Here is a 17,433-nt window from a genome sequence, read left to right on the forward strand (position 1 = left end):
CTTGAATGTCAACCAATTCTGGGCCCTTTCAATGTTCTAACCTATGGGATGCCTCCAAGTAGGTCCTTGAAGAGGTCAAAAATGGCTCTTCTGATGTTGAGGGTTGCAATCCTACTTATTGCTTTATTTTTTTCATTTCCTTCACTATCTCATGGTCGCTGCATCCAAGGCTGCCCACAGCCTTCAAATTCCCAGCTACCCCTTCCCTGTTTGCCCCTACAAGGTTGAGAAGCACACCTCTCTTCATTGTCTCCTTCACCACCTGCATCAGAAACTCATCTTCCATGCACTTTATGTATTATGTATGAAAATATGTATGTACAGTACTTAGAAAATGCAATTTTTTTTTTTCTTCTGGCTTTATGTATTAAAGCATACAAATCAAGGTGGTCAGGCACTGGGATGGGCTGAAATGGGCTGTGCAGGGAAGTGGTGGAGTCACTGACTCTGGAGGTGTTCAAGAAACGTTTGGACGTTGTATTGAGAGACATGGTGTAGTGAGAACTATTAGTGACAGGTAAACAGTTGGACTGGATGATCTTGTAGAGGTTTTTTCCAACCTTGGTGATTCTATGATTCTAAGTTTTAGGCCTGAGAGTGATTCAGGGCAATAACTGTCTACCACAGCACATTTCTGGCACGACATTTATAAACACTCATAGATTTCATTGTTAAGAAGTTAAGGGCTTCAGTAGTTTGAACTCTTAAAAATCACTGAGTTTACCTACTACTTTATAATTTCATGGCAGACTTGCATAAAATCCATTCCTGGATTAAAATATCATGGACAGCTTTGTACTACATAGACATCCATGAGCACCGAGAAAATGTCATGATAATTTGGCTAGATCAGAGTCAGGATTTTAGTTAATACTTCACCACAGCTCTGTTAGGGAAACTTTTTAATGTGCTTTACCTCAGTCATATTTCAGTAAATGGGGAACTTACTCTGTATCTTATTAAGCAGGTCAAGTGATTTGATTCACTCAATTCACTTTAATCAGCATCAACATTTTTTTTAGGATACTGCAGGAGCACACTTACCTCCTATTATCTCTTCCTGAGAACAGTAAGTCAGGCTGATTCACCATTATAGTATCAACCGGTAAGCCCAGGACTGTCTGAAGGTCTCCAGTCTGATGAGCATTGATAATTGCACTAGCCAGGATCTTTAAACTGTCAATTGTTAAGGAACGCTGGAACTCATTTATTTGGTGGCCTGGTGGATCACCAAATTCAAAAATCAGCACTTTTGATGGACCAGTTGCATCAGATGACTGCACAACTCGAGCATTTACTGCTGCTCTCCCTCCTCCCCATGATCCAGATCTGCTATGAAAGGTCGTGCAAAACATCATGTTGGGGCAGTGATATTTCTTTTTGCTAGCATTGTCTGAGATGACTTCCAACATGCTTTCACCTCCCGGCACTCGATAGACTATTCTGACTTGATCATGACCAACCTGCAAGAAATCAGCCAATTGATGCATGATATTTGCCTCACCCTCTTCCCCAGTGGTCTCAGTCACAGTGAAAGCCACATGAAGAGAAAGGCCAGTGACTATTTGTACAGGCTCCTCTTCATGAAGAAGGACATAGAGAAGATTGTCCTCAAAGCTAAAATAATTGGTTCCTGCCCCTTCATTCCACGAGAAGGAAGATAGAGTTGGAGAGATATATTTCCCTTCAGTGAAGACACGAAGGCTGAGGGGTTCATTGTAGAAAATAGCAAGGGGCAGTCTGGTTGAGTTCTGCCCACTGAGGAGGTAGAGTCTGAAAATCAGAGGCGTTAGGTCTGGGAAGCAAACTGTTGTGAGTCTGGTGGTTGGCAGTACAGAGAAGAGAGCAGAAGGATGCTGTGCAGAACGACACGATGCATCTGAAGCTCCGTCACTGAAGGTATCCATAAAGCTGCCAGTCACTGCTACTACTGGAAACAGCTCCTGCTTGACCATGCTGGAGTCTAAATTTTCCAGGATGACAAATGCATAGTCTGCCTGTTTGCAGAAGTAGCCTTGTACTGAGGGCTTAAAGACACACTTGCTGTCATCTCTGTAAATTCCTGGAAGGAAAAGCAGAGGTGGGGAAAGAAAAAAAAAATGTATCAGATGTCATCTCAACAGTTTGTGCTACAGCTGCATATTTTCCCATTTGGTGCTCAAAGTCACTTTTGCAGGTGCTAAAATTCTAACTAGTTTTGAGAGGTCTGGACGCTATTGGTATTAAACAGATGGAAACTACATCTACCTGAAGAAGACCTTAACCTGAAAATAGTTGAGAACTGGTAGTACGTGGGCTGCTCTGAAAGTAATGCCTTCTTTTTTATGATGCTTATCGATGTTGGTGGGATGACAGTAGAGGTGGAACCTTCCCAGCAATATGCTATTACGTGTTGTTGCCATGTGATACATGGCAGCAGAGGGGCAGTGACAAGACGTGGTGTCACTACTATGAGTCAGAGTCAAAACAGAGGTCCATGGACCGGCAACATGTGAATTCCTCATTGAAGAAAATGTTCAAGACATAGATATCAGTAGGTAAAGTGATATGCACTGCCTTTGGGATAGAAAATGGGTTTGATCCTTCTGGATTTCCTGGAACCCAGACAAACCATCAACTCTGATAGCTACATTATGATGCTGGATAAGCTGAAGACTTGAACTTTCAGAGTCAGGCCAGAGAAGACAACCTTTCTCTTACAGCCCCAATGACAGTCTGAAGACCACGGACCACGTAGCCCATCTTGGCTGGGCCATCCTACTACACCCACAGTCGAGTCCGAATTTTACATACCCTAACTTCCATCTGTTCAGGCTGAAGAAAAATGGACTGCCTGGGCAACATCTTCCTAGCAACAACGCTATCATAATAGCTGTGGAACAGTGGATCATCTCCACTTGTGCAGATTTTTATGAGCAAGGCATGTGGATTCTAGTTCATCACTAGTGAAAATGCACAGCTAATGGTGGTGACTTTGTTGAAAAACTGTGTTCTGTAGCTGAGAACTTGCTCTATCAAATAGTGCTATTGTGCTCTCTGCATCTGTTGTAGTTTCCACAGAAACAAATAAGAGGCATTACTTTCAGAGTGCCTTACACACATTTGCCCTGTTCATTCTAGACAATTAATTACATCCACTGTTGAAGGAGTAAGTATGACAGAAGGACAATTGCTCTAAGTCATTTGGACCTCTTAGGCTAGCTATACCTATAAGTATGACCCATGGGAATGCAAAAGCAACTTTAGGGAATACTTCATGTGAACATTTTTCATGAAATGTAACAGGAGCTAAGACACTTCCATATATTCCAGAATCTGCAAGCCAATCCTTTCTAAGTGTCTGAGGAGATGAGTCATTAGAACCCTTTTATGGATCTGTGCAGAGGAGATATAGTCCATGCAGTCCTCTGCGTTAGGATACGTTCCATCTGATCAAATGTAAGTCTCTGCTTTAACATGGGAGAAATTGTGCCTCAGGCCACAGTGATGAGATCATCACTGATTATAAAGAGAGAATAAAAGTAAATGAGTTCAAATACAGGCACCAACAACATAAACACTTCTGCCCGAAGCATCGTAGGAAAAGATGTGTGTTTCTGCTTTTCCTTCCTTCCTTCAAAACAAAATCAAAGGAGGAATTTCTGCCATAGCCAGCTATAATCCTCCTTTCCTCCCAAGCCTGCTCTCCCCTAGTTAGCTGTGCTTGTGAGTGCATTAGGCAAATCTCAGCCAACATCTAAACTTACTGAGCTCCTTGTTCAGTAGTCCTGGGGACGTGCATACAGATCAGCAATGTTTAGTATTAATGATAAAGGGAGAGACATCCATGAGAGCCACAAAGTTCTGAATGAACAGAAGGGCATTTGTGCCCTTTTAGAGGCACGACATCACGACTGGGAAAGTCATTGCTAGAAGAAAATGACAGGCTGCTGGAAAAGAGAGGAGCTTGGAGGAAGCAGGCTGGCTCCTGGAATCCCACGGACATTTACCTATGACTTATTTCAAGGGGATTCCGCATGTGCAGACTCAAAGAGCATTTCTCACTCCATTCGTCACAGAGGAAAACAGAGAAATTACACAAATGTCACAGGCTGCTCAGGAAGGAGGTCCCAGTGAGACAAGACCTATAGAAAAAACACTCTATTTTCAGACACCACCTTGTTGTTTTCCCTTTTCTCCCTTTTTCTTAGCTTTACCTTTCCCTTTCTAGCTGTACCAGAAGGACTGTTTTGCAATAGGTGTCTGCTAGGGGCAAAGGGAGAGGGAGCAGCATCTTTGTTCGCCCTGCAGCACGCAGCCAGCCCCAAAGGTTGGCAGATCTCATTTGCTCTGCTGGAAATGTTCAAGTCACTCCATCTCCCTCCAGAGACACGAGACCTGCCAATATTCTGTGATTTCCTAGGACTTCCCTTTGCCTTGCCACGCAGCTTTGCTCGCCTCCCTGCACGCCCATGCATGCACACGCACTGCTGCTCGTCTCCTTCCAAACGGCCTTATCTGCCACTCACAATTTCTGCAGCCTGCAATTTTGATCACTTTTAAATGAAACCCATGCTGGCCTTAGTAATCATAATGTCATTTGCAATTTACCACAAAACACGTTTATTCAGTTAGTAGCACATTGGAGAAAGAGAACTCCATATGAACTCGCCGCTGAAGCCCTAATCTGATTATTTCCTCATGAAAATCCAAGCAGGGGTGCTTGTAAGAGGGGCCTGAGAGGAGAGGGAAAAAGTGAGGCCTGGCCACAGCTGACTCTCATAATCAATGCGAACAGATAAGCGACACGGTGCGTCAGGGCCAGCAGCTAATCCGCCCCAGGGCTTTCCTCTAAAAAAGGCCAGGGTGGACAGGGCTTAATAAATACTGAGTGACCACCGAACATTGAGCTGACATGTGCTATTTACATTGGCAATGAGCAATAACAGTGATAAATTCCAGAAGCTCCCCTCGTTCGTAAATGGGGTGAAATCTGATTAAACGGGTTCTATTTGTGTGTGCGTGTGCGTTTGCACTTATGTGAGAGATGGAAAAAAAATGGGGGGGAAAACAAGAGAAATCAGTGAGTCACACAGCAGGGGGGTTGAATCTAGACGGTCGTTGTGGTCCATTTTCATCCCAGGCCGTTCTCTGATTCATTCTATGAGTCAACTGGAGACCCTAGGAATGGGTGGGAAGATGGAGGAGACGTTGTGTGCCCTGCTTAGTGCATGAAAGAGAGAAATAGGAGACAGAAAGCATCTGCGCCTTTGCTTTCCACAGATTCCCTTACCATCGAGCCAACATTACTATTTAATTATAGATATAACATGCACGCACACACGGCCACACACAAACATATATATCTATATGAGATTTGAGCACTCAGGTTGCTTCTAGGGCTCCTGACAAATATTAACTTTGTGTCAATATTTGTCCTTCCTGTCGTGAAATGAGGATTTTCCACCTCATTTCACATTTGAAAAGAAAAATGTGCCGAGGGGGTCCTCTTTGCTCAGGAAAAAAAAAAACAAAAAAAAAAAAAAAAAAAAAAAAAAAAACAGCCAACAACAACAACATCTCATATCCTTTATTTAGAAAAATGGAGCGGGAGGGAAGGAGGGAAGAGTGCTTTTAAAATAGATGTTTTGACTTAAAGGCACATAGAGTCCTTTGCAAGTCTCCTGCCTTTTCCCCAGTTCCCCAACGCCAAATAAATAAAATAAAATGAAATAAATTCTACATTTAAAATCGAATGAAATACATCAACATTAACGATTTTCCCCTTCAGGTTAACACCACCATTTCCTTCAATAATTTTTTACCCGTTTCATGATAGATCTCACAATTCATGGTACAAGGAAAAATACATCGGTTTTGGGGGGGGGGTTGTTTTGTGTTTTGTTTTGTTTTGTTTTTTTTTGACAAAAACAAAAGGCAACGTCAGGTTTTTATCAAAATAAAATAAATCTCCCACAATTTTCTTTCCATCTGACTGGATTTGCCCGTCAGTTATTTCTAATATAACTACAATTATAGTTACGAAAATATAAAAGCAAGCAGGGGAGGGAGAGGGAGAGGAGAGATAAATGGGATGCTGTTTAGAAATTGCGATTCATTGGCCTTGGGCTGGCCAGCACATATCTTTGCTGAGGGGGAAATATTCATCAGCATTAACTGTTCCTTTTGACCCGCTGACATTCAAATGTGAAATAAGAAAGGCCCAGCAACAGGACTTGGGAAATGTGGCAGTGTGCAAAGGTAAATTATTCTGAGGTCAGTCGTTTTTGTCGTGCAAAAGGTTTTCTACGTTTCTTGAGTTCAGATGTCCCCTGTAAATAATTTTGGACCCAGTTCTTCTATCCAATCCCTAGCACAGGCTCCTCGTGCTTTTGTGCTCATCCTTTGAAACCAATGGCATTAATCTTGTAGATCTTCATGTGCAGAAGTGCAGGCGAGCCTGTCACCTTCAGCAGATGTTGAGACAAGTCATTCCCCATCATTTTTAGAAACCCCACTGATTGTAGATTAGGAATATCATGCAACTGAATGTACCGGTTTCCACATAGAGGGTAAATATACTGATACGCCTCTTCTGCACAACTAGCAATATGATGAGAGGGAATGGCCTCAAGTTGCACCAGGGGAGGTTCAGGTTGGATACTAGGAAAAATTTATTCTCTTTTAAAAGAGTGGTCAAGCAGTGGAATGAGTTGGTCAGGGAGGTGGTGGAGTCAGTGACCTGGAGGTCTTCAAGAAATGCTTAGATGGGCTACTAAGGGACATGGTGCAGTGGGGAATTACTGGTGGTAGGTGGATGGTTGGACTGGATGGTCTTGGAGGTCTTTTCCAACCTTGGTGGTTCTATGACTCTATGACAAGAAATGCCACGAAGTTTTTGCACACAGTGTGCGCTGGGAACAGACACATGGCAGTGCATGGAGGTGAGAGTGATTGCTTATACATTTGTGTAAGCACGTGTGTGAGACAAGGGACCAGTGTGCATATAAAAAGAGTGTTTGCTTTAGGCTGCTAATTCTTTCTCCTAAAGAAAATGATTTTTGAAGGAAATGAGCCTCATAAGATCACACGGTGCGTGAGGTTTTAAGTTCTCCTGTTTATCACTCCTTCATAAAAACCACTGAACTTCCTAGCCAATTTCAGTCACATTTGGGGACTCAGTGATACTGTGTTCCTACAAGTTCTGCTGAAGTGGATGCCCAAGCAGAGAAAAGATGGTTATTAGTGCACACACAGAAAGAAAGAATGTAGTATAAGCTCACCAATACCATGAACCCCAGGATCTGCACTGGTTCTTTCCTTTGCCTTGCATATCCATAGAAAAACAGGCATAGAACATGAAATACTTGTTCTTGTGTCTACTGTTCTCATGCATGGACATGGTCACGCACATTCATAATATTTGTTCATTATGAAATAAAATACTATTTCTATCTTTCATATACCTATATATGTATTACGTGAGCACTAACACTTTAGAGCTTGCCCATGCCTAAGAGGTAAGTAATATGTGCTATAAATAAGAGTCTATCTTTCAAAGTTACAAATGAAAAAGTTGCAAACTTTTTCAGTTCCCAGATAGTATAGTAATACATCGACCAAAAGAAGCACACAGGTCTTCACAGGAGACTCTGGAGGCACATCTAGGCTAGGATGATCTCCAGCAGTGGTCAAAAGGAAATGCCTAGAGATTGTATGAAAACAGGATATGTTTATAGCAATGCTCTCATGTTCCCCAAGCTGTCAGAGTTTTAAAGCTCTGGAATTCCTTGAGTTAAAGATAACATCTTTGGTCTTTGCATTTGAGAGAGAATATCAAACTCAAAGAATATCAGAAAGTTTGAGAGGATAACCTAGGTGTATCTTAAGCCCTGTCAGGTGAGATGAGCCTGACAGTCTGAGATGCCCAGCCTTGTGCTGAACTGCTTACGGGGGCAAAGCATTTGTAAGATGCCATGCTGCCACCAGAGAAATAACTTGGCTGTCCATGCCCTGAAGATAAGACTGGAAATGAGATTCTAAAGGCATTCCATCCGCCAAAACAAAAACAGCACCAATGCAATGGCCAGCTCTTTGCCCTTGAGCTGGCATGGCACACCCTGCACTATGAGAGGGACTGACCATGCAGAAGGTAGTGGCCACCTGCAGATAGATTTTTTGGACAGGCTTCTTACTTGTCTTAACTTCGGGAGTGAACCCAGGAATGTTTTTGTAATCTGCTGGGTTGCCTGTGATCAATGCCTTGGCTCAGAGAAGTTCTCCTGATGTAGCAGAAGCAACCAGGGGGATACTGCACCCATTCCCAAGCACCTTTTGACTCAGGAGAAGTACATATCAAGTCTGCTTCTGCTGTTGTCAGCACTGTCCCAGAGCAGCTTGATCACCACTTTAATAAACTCTCTTAAAAAGGCAGAATTAGAGAGGATTTTTGCCCTTGTTACCATTATTGATTGGGGAACCTGAGTCACTTTAGCCATCTTAGCAACACAAAGTCCCCCACGATTTCTACTCAGGGAATAACTCTAACGTGCAGCCAAAGGAAACGTAAGTTGACATTATACTGTGCATGGGAGGAGAAAGGATCAAACTGCTGAATTACTCTTGTCCTTTGTGATGCAGAGAACACTCACAGGAGAGCATGGATCAACACAGGGCTTGGAGGATCCATCACTGCATAGCTAAGGGGTACCGACTGGGGGATTTGTATAGCACCTAGGACCCAGGGCTCTGACTAGAGCTTTTTAGATCGTCTCATGAAGCAAACAGAAAAACAAAATCAAAGTATTCCCACTATTTTATCCACTACCCATCATTCAAGGAGCCAACAGGAGGCATTCAAGGCCAGGCTGGATGTGGCTCTGGGCAGCCTGCTCTGCTGGTTGGCAACCCTGCACATAGCAGGGGGTTGGAAGTGGATGAGCATTGTGGGCCTTTTCAACCCAGGCCATTCTATGATTCTATGATAGCTGGGTATGGCAGGGATACTGCCTCCAAGAATAGACAATTAAAAGAGAAAAACCCAAACAGAACTGTCTTCCTGCCCAAATTATTTCGCCTTTGAAAAAATGAGCTATTCTGCAAAAGCCAATCTGTCTCTTGTGCTGCTACCAAAGTTCTTCTCCGTTACATTTCCCCTCAGGTCATTAGTGGCTTCCTCCAGTTGCATTTAAAGCCCAGAAGGACTTTTCTCCTCTCCCAAACCGGCAAAGCCATTGCATGAATCTTCAGAAAAAGCACTCTGTTCAATGCAAAGAGGCAGCAAGCATCAGAGGTGTTGCCAGCATGGTTCCAACCGCCAGCTCCCCAGCCAAGGAATGATAACACTGCCACCACCACCCCAAAGCAGAACAGCAATTTCATCAGATTCCAGACCCCCAGAATGAATGTGGCTGTGCCATGCACTGCTCTGAGCTGCAGATATAATGAGTTTTGAATGGGAAGTCCCGGACACAATAAATCTGTGCCATATGTGACCATTTCCTGTGTCAGTTCCTTTCTCATAACCAGTGGAGGCTTCGCCCTCCCCCTTGCTTTCCCTTTCATGACCCCACACCAGGGCTCTGAAATCTTTCAGGGCTGCTTATGGGCCTGGGGCCTTTCTACAGCAGTTGCATAAATAAATGAGTTTGACAGCAGACATCGTAACGGTTAGCAGTAATGTGTGCTCCACACAAGTGCCAGCACTACTCACTGGAGAAATGGAAGAGGGAAGAGGTCGTTTTGTTACTGCAAACAAAAGTATGTTCTCTGACAAGTGGTGAAAGAATTAGTCAAATAAACTTGAACTCAGTTAAGACCATCGCTTCCAGGTTTTGTTATGGGCTGGAAGGTTCTCAGCTTCTCTCTCCCTTCTTGGCCAGCACTTACTGCAAAGACAAATCATCCTTTTCTTCTGCAAAAATAAAGTTTGGGGGTAAAATGAACGGCCTCAAAATAAAATCTGCGAGGAACTCCGTTTTACTATTTATTATTACCATTTCTTCCCAATGAGAACAGGTCTTTGGTCCTGGGAACAGACTCTAAAAGAGACTGATTTTCCATTAGAAATGAGCCAGAAGGAAAACACCACATACCTGTATGTTTTGGAAGTATTCAAGCTAGAATTATGCTTAAGATTACAATTATTTTTATGAGTAAGTCACAGGAGAAGGAGAGAACAAACCAGTGATCGTCATTTGCCCTAAAACAGTTCCCTCTTTTCTTTTTATTTTTTGTTATTCATGAGCAAATCAAACATTTTGACTAAATAACAGAATTGTGCTAAGTTTCAGGTTGATCTGAGAAACGATCGTGTTCTGGGATGCTGTAAAATTCTTCCCTAAAACTATTTTATTGAAAAACCCTTTTTCCCCCAGATACACCAACGAAGCAATGGTATGAAGCAATTTAATTAGCATACTGAAGTAGTAAGGTCAGCTCGTAGAGGATTCATAAAGATAAGCAGGAAGCAAGGAAGGGGGGTTGGTTTCCTACATCCAATCTGGAGAGAACGAACATACATATATATATAAAGTGTTTCCAACTGGGAGATACAAGTTAGAATTTTTCAAAATCATGTTTCTAGTTAAAATACTAAATAAATAAGCAAATAAATAAACAAGTAAAAACCAAGATCCTGAAGCCTACTGATTAGGAATCAGTCAGACTATTATAATGGGAATTTTTTGTTAAAGAGTTTTATTAATTTCTCTTGGGAGCAATGCAGGTACGAGTGGTACCCATGGGTCAAATGGGTGAGGTGAGTTCTTGAGTTCCCTCCCTATGTTGTCCAATAGCTTTTTTATCAGCAGCCTCATCTCTTTTTTTTTTTTCCTCCTGGTTTTTCCTTCTTTTGCTCAACTAAGTTATAGAAAAAGTTAAAATGTTGTTTGTACCTTACTCAGCTGAAGGCTTGTGCTCATGATAGAAAGATTCACAAGCATGAGAGTATGTGAGACACATTAGTGTGGTTTTTAGCAACATTAGTCCTGTACTGACTCTGAAGTTGAATCTTAAGGCAGAAGAAGTTCATTACAGGTACAGACAGCTATATTATCCCATGACATATTTATGAGAATGAACAGTAATAGGAGGCAAGTACTTTAAGCCTTAGAAATCGAAATGAATATGAGAGCACAGTGCAGAATCTGAACACCTATGAAAACATATGAAGAGATAAAATTTGAGATACAAAGGCTAGAGCCATTACTAAAGCACATGGAATGGGATTCATCACATTAATTTTAGCTGCTTAAATGTTAAGCATCTAGTCTAAGCTAATTGTCTTGTCTAGCTGCTCATCTAGACAATAATCATTAGAGAGAGACTTTTAGAGGGTCATTCATTCTCTCTTTCCCTTGGATGATTGTATCACATCTGGAGATATCTGTCTCTAGTTCAACATGGGGAAGCCAGGTAGCTAACTTGGACTGAAAGCCTGTCTTTTGGACAGCTAAGTTAGGTGACATAAACCTACCTCCTAATGATGTAGACGGTGCAGCTTAGAGAATAATCAGAGTTATAGGCGTTGGTATTGATTGAACATTTTGAAATTAGTGGGAGACTGTTGCTCTGTTCACACCTCTAAAGTAGCTGTACTCTCTGGTTATGAACAGGGGAAAAGTCAGCACAGAAGTAGAAAAATAATAGCAAATGAGACATTTGAGCAAACAGCGAGAGCCTGTAAAATTAATTTCTAACCTCTGGAATCACAGGATGAAGGGAGGTTTGTTTCAAATACAGCTCTAAGAAACTCCAGTGCATTCGTAGGCACAGTCCTAAAGCACCATACCTACACTGAGCCCCAGGAAAAATAGGTCGGAAGAGATTTCTGGATGTTCCTTAGCTCAGTCTCTCACTCAAAGCAAGGCTAACCACAAAGTTAGATCAGGCTTCCGAGGGCTTTATTCCAAATTATAGTTTATCTGCTGTTAGGCTTTTATACATCTACTGGGACAGATTTCACTGCTTGGAGTATGTCCAGAGAAACCACCGGGGTTGAAAATTAACTCGAACAAGGTCTGAGATCACAACGATGTTTTCATACATAAGATCACACACATGCAGGATGGTTTGAAGAAGCTTTTGAGGCTTGCTTTTGAAAATAGTTTTCAAAATACTTTTGAATATAGTCCTGTGTGCTTGTTTCAGGCAATCCAAGCCCTGTTCTTGTCCTTTTAGAATCCTCTGGACAGACAAAAAAAGAGATTTGGAGCTGCAAGATCTGATGTACTTCACCAGATAGTGTTCTCCATCTACAATATAACATCAAAAGAATGTCGAGTCCTGATTGCATGGTATAATGCCCTCGTAACAAAAAAAAATAATAACTACACAGGCAGAGAATGGCAAGCACCCACGAAGTCCTGAGTGTCCCACTGTGACGGGTAGGCATGGCTCCTTTTGCATTTTATTCCTGATTTACTAGTGAGTCGTTTGAAATTTCAGACAACCCTTGGAGTTATTTTGGCCAGGGAGTATATTTAAAACTCATTGTGCCTAATGTTGTCTTTCTACAATTGAGAAGTAATCAGGAAAGACATGAAAATAAATAGACAAGTGAGAGGCAAAATGAAATATGAAGTGGCTAGAAAGGAGTCTGCTCTCTAATGTATTTTTTCAGCTTATTATTGTAAAAGCCCAGAGCAAAAGAATAGCTTTGAAGAGTCTTTTGTTAATAGTGGCAAGGCTGTCTTTTTATTTTTCTTAACTTTTTATTTATTAGCCATGCTGCACATGGTACTTCCATAAATGATGGCAGGGTTTCAGTTACAAGGACTTGTTTAGTCTGAAAACATCCCAGCCTGCAATGGGAAGCTGAAAAGAGAAGTAACAGCCTGCTGTCTGGTGCTTGAAGGGACTAAAACTGAAACCCATTTGCTCTCTGCTTCTCCCTGTGATTTCTGCTGTTTGAGCTTGCAGAGGTTTGGATGTCTCTGTTTGGATGTGTAAAATGCATTCCCAGCAGGCCACTTCCTCAGGTGGTCCATGCGATGACAGCTTGATGCTTAGGCCAATGTAAGACAGCTGAGGTTCTCATCCTGTCTGAGAATAAAATTATAAAGCTGCATTCCTACAGGGGGCAAGGATCTCATGCTGCAGATTGCAGATTTTCACACAGAGGGTGGTGAGGCACTGGCACAGGTTGCCCAAGGAGGCTGTGGATGCCCCATCCCTGCAGGCATTCAAGGCCAGGCTGGATGTGGCTCTGGGCAGCCTGGGCTGCTGGTTGGCGACCTGCACACAGCAGGGGGTTGGAACTGATGAGTGTTGTGGTCCTTTGCAACCTGGCCATTCTATGACTCTATGATTGCTGTATAAACTTATTGAGGGTCCGTAGCTCATGTTCAAGCCCTAAAATATGACAATCAGTAACATCTTTGATCTCTCAGCACTGGGATGCTAAGCATTTATTTACCATTGCCCCGAATATGTGGTTAAGCATACAGATGTTCAATTGCTACAAAATTTCATTCATTCCATCATGTGGGAATTCGCTAGCTGAGAGCAGGAAGCCAGGCAGGTGCATTAAGTTCATTTGTTTCTTTGAGACTTTTTAGTGCCTTAGTGCTGGTGAACAAAAGAGGTCTGAAACCAAGTTAAGATAGGCAGAGCAATATAGGATTGCCCAAGGCTGCTGAGCTTAGACATTCTGCTGGTATTTACAGGATGCTCTTCATGCATAATAATCTATATTATCTAACCTTTCATGAAAAAAAATGACAATGTGGACAATTTTGGATCTACTTTTTTTGGCATAACACCACTACTACCAGACAGTGTGGTATCACCGAGCACAAGCGTGATTTTCACTTTGTTGCTTGACGATATCAGCAGTATCAGAATATTCTCTATTTTCTGGGCATCCCAATTCATAAACTTCTCTGGCAGGCTACTTGTCTGGCAGAAACCTGAAAGGGTGTTCTGCTGGTTTGGGCCATCAGAAGGCAGCTTTCAGCTCCCAAGGGTGCCAATAAGAGCCAGTCAGTTTAAAGAGCATAAAAAGAACCTGTCTGGTAGGTTTTGCTCAGTTCTCAGGTCTCACCTAGCCATTGCAGAGGACACCTAGCTAAAGCCTTGTAGGTCATGCTTGTATTATCCTCTGAGCATGCAAAGGCTCATTCTAGGTGTGGATTACATTAAGTACTAAGTACAAAGACTAATTCAGGTAAGCAGAAAGCAGATCCAGTCCTAAATTTTACAATTTCGCAGTATCAAGACATCTGGACTATGACCACTCATTCAGATTGAATGTTAAGAAAAATTTCTTCTTGAAAAGAGTGGTGAGGTGCTGGAATGAGCTGCCACGGGATGTGGGTGAGTCACTATCCCTGGAGGTGTTCAAGAAATGGGTAGATGTTCTACTAAGGGACATGGTTTAGTGGGTAGTAGGTGGACAGTTGGACTAGATCATCTTGGAGGTCTTCTTCAACCTTGGTCATTCTAGGATGCTGTGATTCACTCTCTCCCTGAAGACCACAGGCATGCCTTTATGTATAGTTTCCCCAGGGAAGAGCTTTTAGCAGAGATTTCCCTTCCCAACCCAAGTCCTGCCCAGCAGCACATTGTCACAGCACATGTCAAGCACTTGTTCAAAAGTGGTCAAAAATGCATTCACGTTTTTCCTGCAAAGTGTGTTCCCCTGAAGTTCAAGAAAAGTAAACAATTCTGACATTCCTGCGGTCTGTAATATGAATACCCAACCAAAAGGATGCACTGTGGAAAGGATCCCCATGCTGCCAATGACACTGAGGGAAGGAGGAACAGGAGGGAATCTATTTGTGGTGGTTTTTTTTTTAGGATTATTTTTTTGCTATTGATGGCTCACATGGCACAAACACTCAGACAGAGAGACCTCAGAAGTAGAGATCTGAATTTAATAAAGCTGTCTGGAGGGGGAGGGAGACAGAAAAGTAGATCATGGAGATAATGCAGGCATAGACAGGAAAAGAGGAAAAGAAAGAACATTAGAGCTGACTGGTAATGACGTGGTTAGATTCAAGTGACCAGAAGTGAAATATTTATCAAAGAGGTGGGACATCAGGTCCTTATGAGGAGAATAAGAAAGAAAAAAGAATATTTATGATTAGAGTATATGCTTCCATGCCACTACAGTGAAGAAAGTCAAAAGGAGAAGAAAAGCAAAGATAACAGCAAGTCACAGCAAGGCAACTAATTTAGCCACATGATTTCACTATAATTCCAGTGTATTGATGTGATCCTTTAAATTCAGCACAGGTATATCTATAGCTTGCAAGAATTGAGTCACTGCTTAGAAGAATATTCACTTTCAACGTTAATAGCAAATTTCACAGATTACTAAAAGGAGATAGCCAGTTTGCTTCCACATTTCTGCTTTTCTCCTATTTGGGTTTAGAGCATAAAAGTTATCTGAAGGGTAAGAGGGTGGAGGAGGAGGGTCTTTTTGTCCCTACTGACATCAACAGCTCTCTCTGTCAAGGTACCAATGTGACATCTTATAGACCAAGATGTCTCGTAGAGGTCTTAGAGAGGCATTGCCAAAGCACCCACCTTGGGTCACTTTTGCTTTGCTGTTGGTTAGGAAAAGCAAAAAGACACCGGGGGGAAACTAAATGCAGATAGATACATTTTTAATGCATGCATTTAATTTTAAGAACATGCTGGGCACTTCAGTGCTGGACGCTGGAACCTAGAGTGGGCGTTTATCCCATCAGCCCTCTGTGACCCCGCTTCATTGACATAATGTGGTCCTGCCGATTAAAGCACTGGAATCACAGCTCTGCATTTTCCTTCTCTTTCTTACTAAAATTATTGATGTGCTTTGTACAATGTGTAATTGCCATTATCGTGTATATATGCCTAGAGCATGTGCAGGGCTGGAACTGAAATAAAGAAGCAAACAAAAATCATGCGATAGGAAGTCTCTGATGGTATGGTTGCGGGGGGGACCACGGCACGGCGAGCTGAAAATAGGATTTGATACTGCTGTGAGTTGGTTTGATAGAGTGAGATTTGATAAGACGAGAAGAAAGGATGCTGTGATCCTCTGGTTTGATACCCTCTTTCTATAATTCAGATTCCCAGCAAAGAACCAGATGCAAAGCACCTCTCTAAGCAACTCAGGTCTGAGCCTCAGCATACAGAGACATCTGGGAGCAGGTCGGATTTACACCACCTGCAGATCTTGCCTGGTATAATACATTCTCTTTTTACTCCCTCCCATTCTTTCTCTCATACACACACAGTAGATTTATTCTTTACATTTAATTTATGCAAGTGAGGCATGGAATACATTTCAGTAATGCCAATTAGATACGCACTAATTTCTTCTCTGTGAAATAGCAGTAAGTAATTAATCAGAATTTTGATCACAACTCAGTTGGCAATTCTAATTGCACTTGCCATTTCCACAGCAAATACAGAATCATTATCTTTTTTGCCTCGTCCTCCCTTCCTAATCAGCCAGTGTGCTAGAAGCAAAACATTTCCAAGAACTAGATATTGTCTCAATCAACCAGCAGCCTTAATACCTTTGGACTGAGGGTTAGTGGGTTCAGTCTGCGGCTGTGTTTTATTTCAAGCTCCATCGTAATTTTAAAGTGAATAGCTAGTGGCAGCCTGGCTGCTTGCCTGGGGCTGGGGGGCTTCTGCCTCATAAAATTACAAGAAAGGACAAAAGCAAGTGGCTCTCTCCATTAAAAACCTTCTGGGAGAGTACTAGAGACACCTAACCTTTGCACAAGTGTCCAGCAGGCATCTAGGGACATATGGATGCTGATCACATCTGTATGGTCACAGCCTGCACCACAATGGTGAGACACCACAACCACGTTCTTACTCCAGGTGTTACTGGCCATCTCAGCACAGAATAGGATGCTCAGGGGAGATTGTGTTTAATGGTGGCAGAGTTTATATGATCATTTAGTGATCACCTTGTTCCGCTGGGCTGGAACAAGACCTATTTAAGGTGATCTTTCTGAAAAGTGTCATGGCTGGGGTCCATGAAGGCGGGACGCCTCTTTGCTGTGTGCCAAAAATGATGATAGTGAGACTGTCCTCAAATGGCTTAGCAGTGAAAGAGCAGAAAGAGAAAAGGAGATTTAACACTTTGGAGCTGAGCCCTTCAGGGATCCGAGGGTGCACCTACACTGCTGTATATCCAGCCTTTGGACACAGCCTGCACCTCACCTGCTGCTGCTTAGAGGGACCTGAGTGTCCTCCAACCGCCACAGAGTAATAACTCTGGGGCTGGGGGGAGGGCTGGTATGCTACACACTCTGCTAGTGTTGAAAAATCATAAAGCCTTCAGCCAATCAATCATATTCCAGGTCTACCTTCTGGGATACAGCAGTACGCAGATGTTTTCCTTCAGAAAGCAGGCATTTTAAAAGAGATACTCTGAGGCTATGCCTACAGTAGTAAAGGCTTCCATCTTGAGGAGAGGAGAGGAGAGGAGAGGAGAGGAGAGGAGAG

General features: G+C 42.5%; 1 protein-coding gene across 9 annotated transcripts in view; it reads right to left on the reverse strand.

Moving 5' to 3' along the window:
* The window catches only part of PKHD1 (PKHD1 ciliary IPT domain containing fibrocystin/polyductin), a 240,212-nt gene that overhangs the window by 29,699 nt on the left and 193,080 nt on the right, over window positions 1-17,433 (reverse strand). For 7 of the 9 annotated variants that reach the window (XM_042832731.1, XM_042832730.1, XM_042832736.1 and 4 more), the window contains one exon: window positions 1,045-2,062. The exons of 1 other annotated variant lie outside the window; for it this stretch is intronic. In XM_042832731.1, coding sequence (XP_042688665.1) covers window positions 1,045-2,062 — 1,018 coding nt within the window. Of the gene's footprint in view, window positions 1-1,044; window positions 2,063-5,963; window positions 6,447-17,433 lie in introns of those variants that run through there. One more of the 9 variants, XM_042832739.1, reaches the window with a different exon arrangement.

The sequence above is a fragment of the Centrocercus urophasianus genome, unplaced genomic scaffold, assembly GCF_019232065.1.
Source record: "Centrocercus urophasianus isolate 14NV4802_14NV808 unplaced genomic scaffold, USGS_Curo_1.0 seq_39, whole genome shotgun sequence".
Lineage (NCBI taxonomy): Eukaryota > Metazoa > Chordata > Aves > Galliformes > Phasianidae > Centrocercus > Centrocercus urophasianus.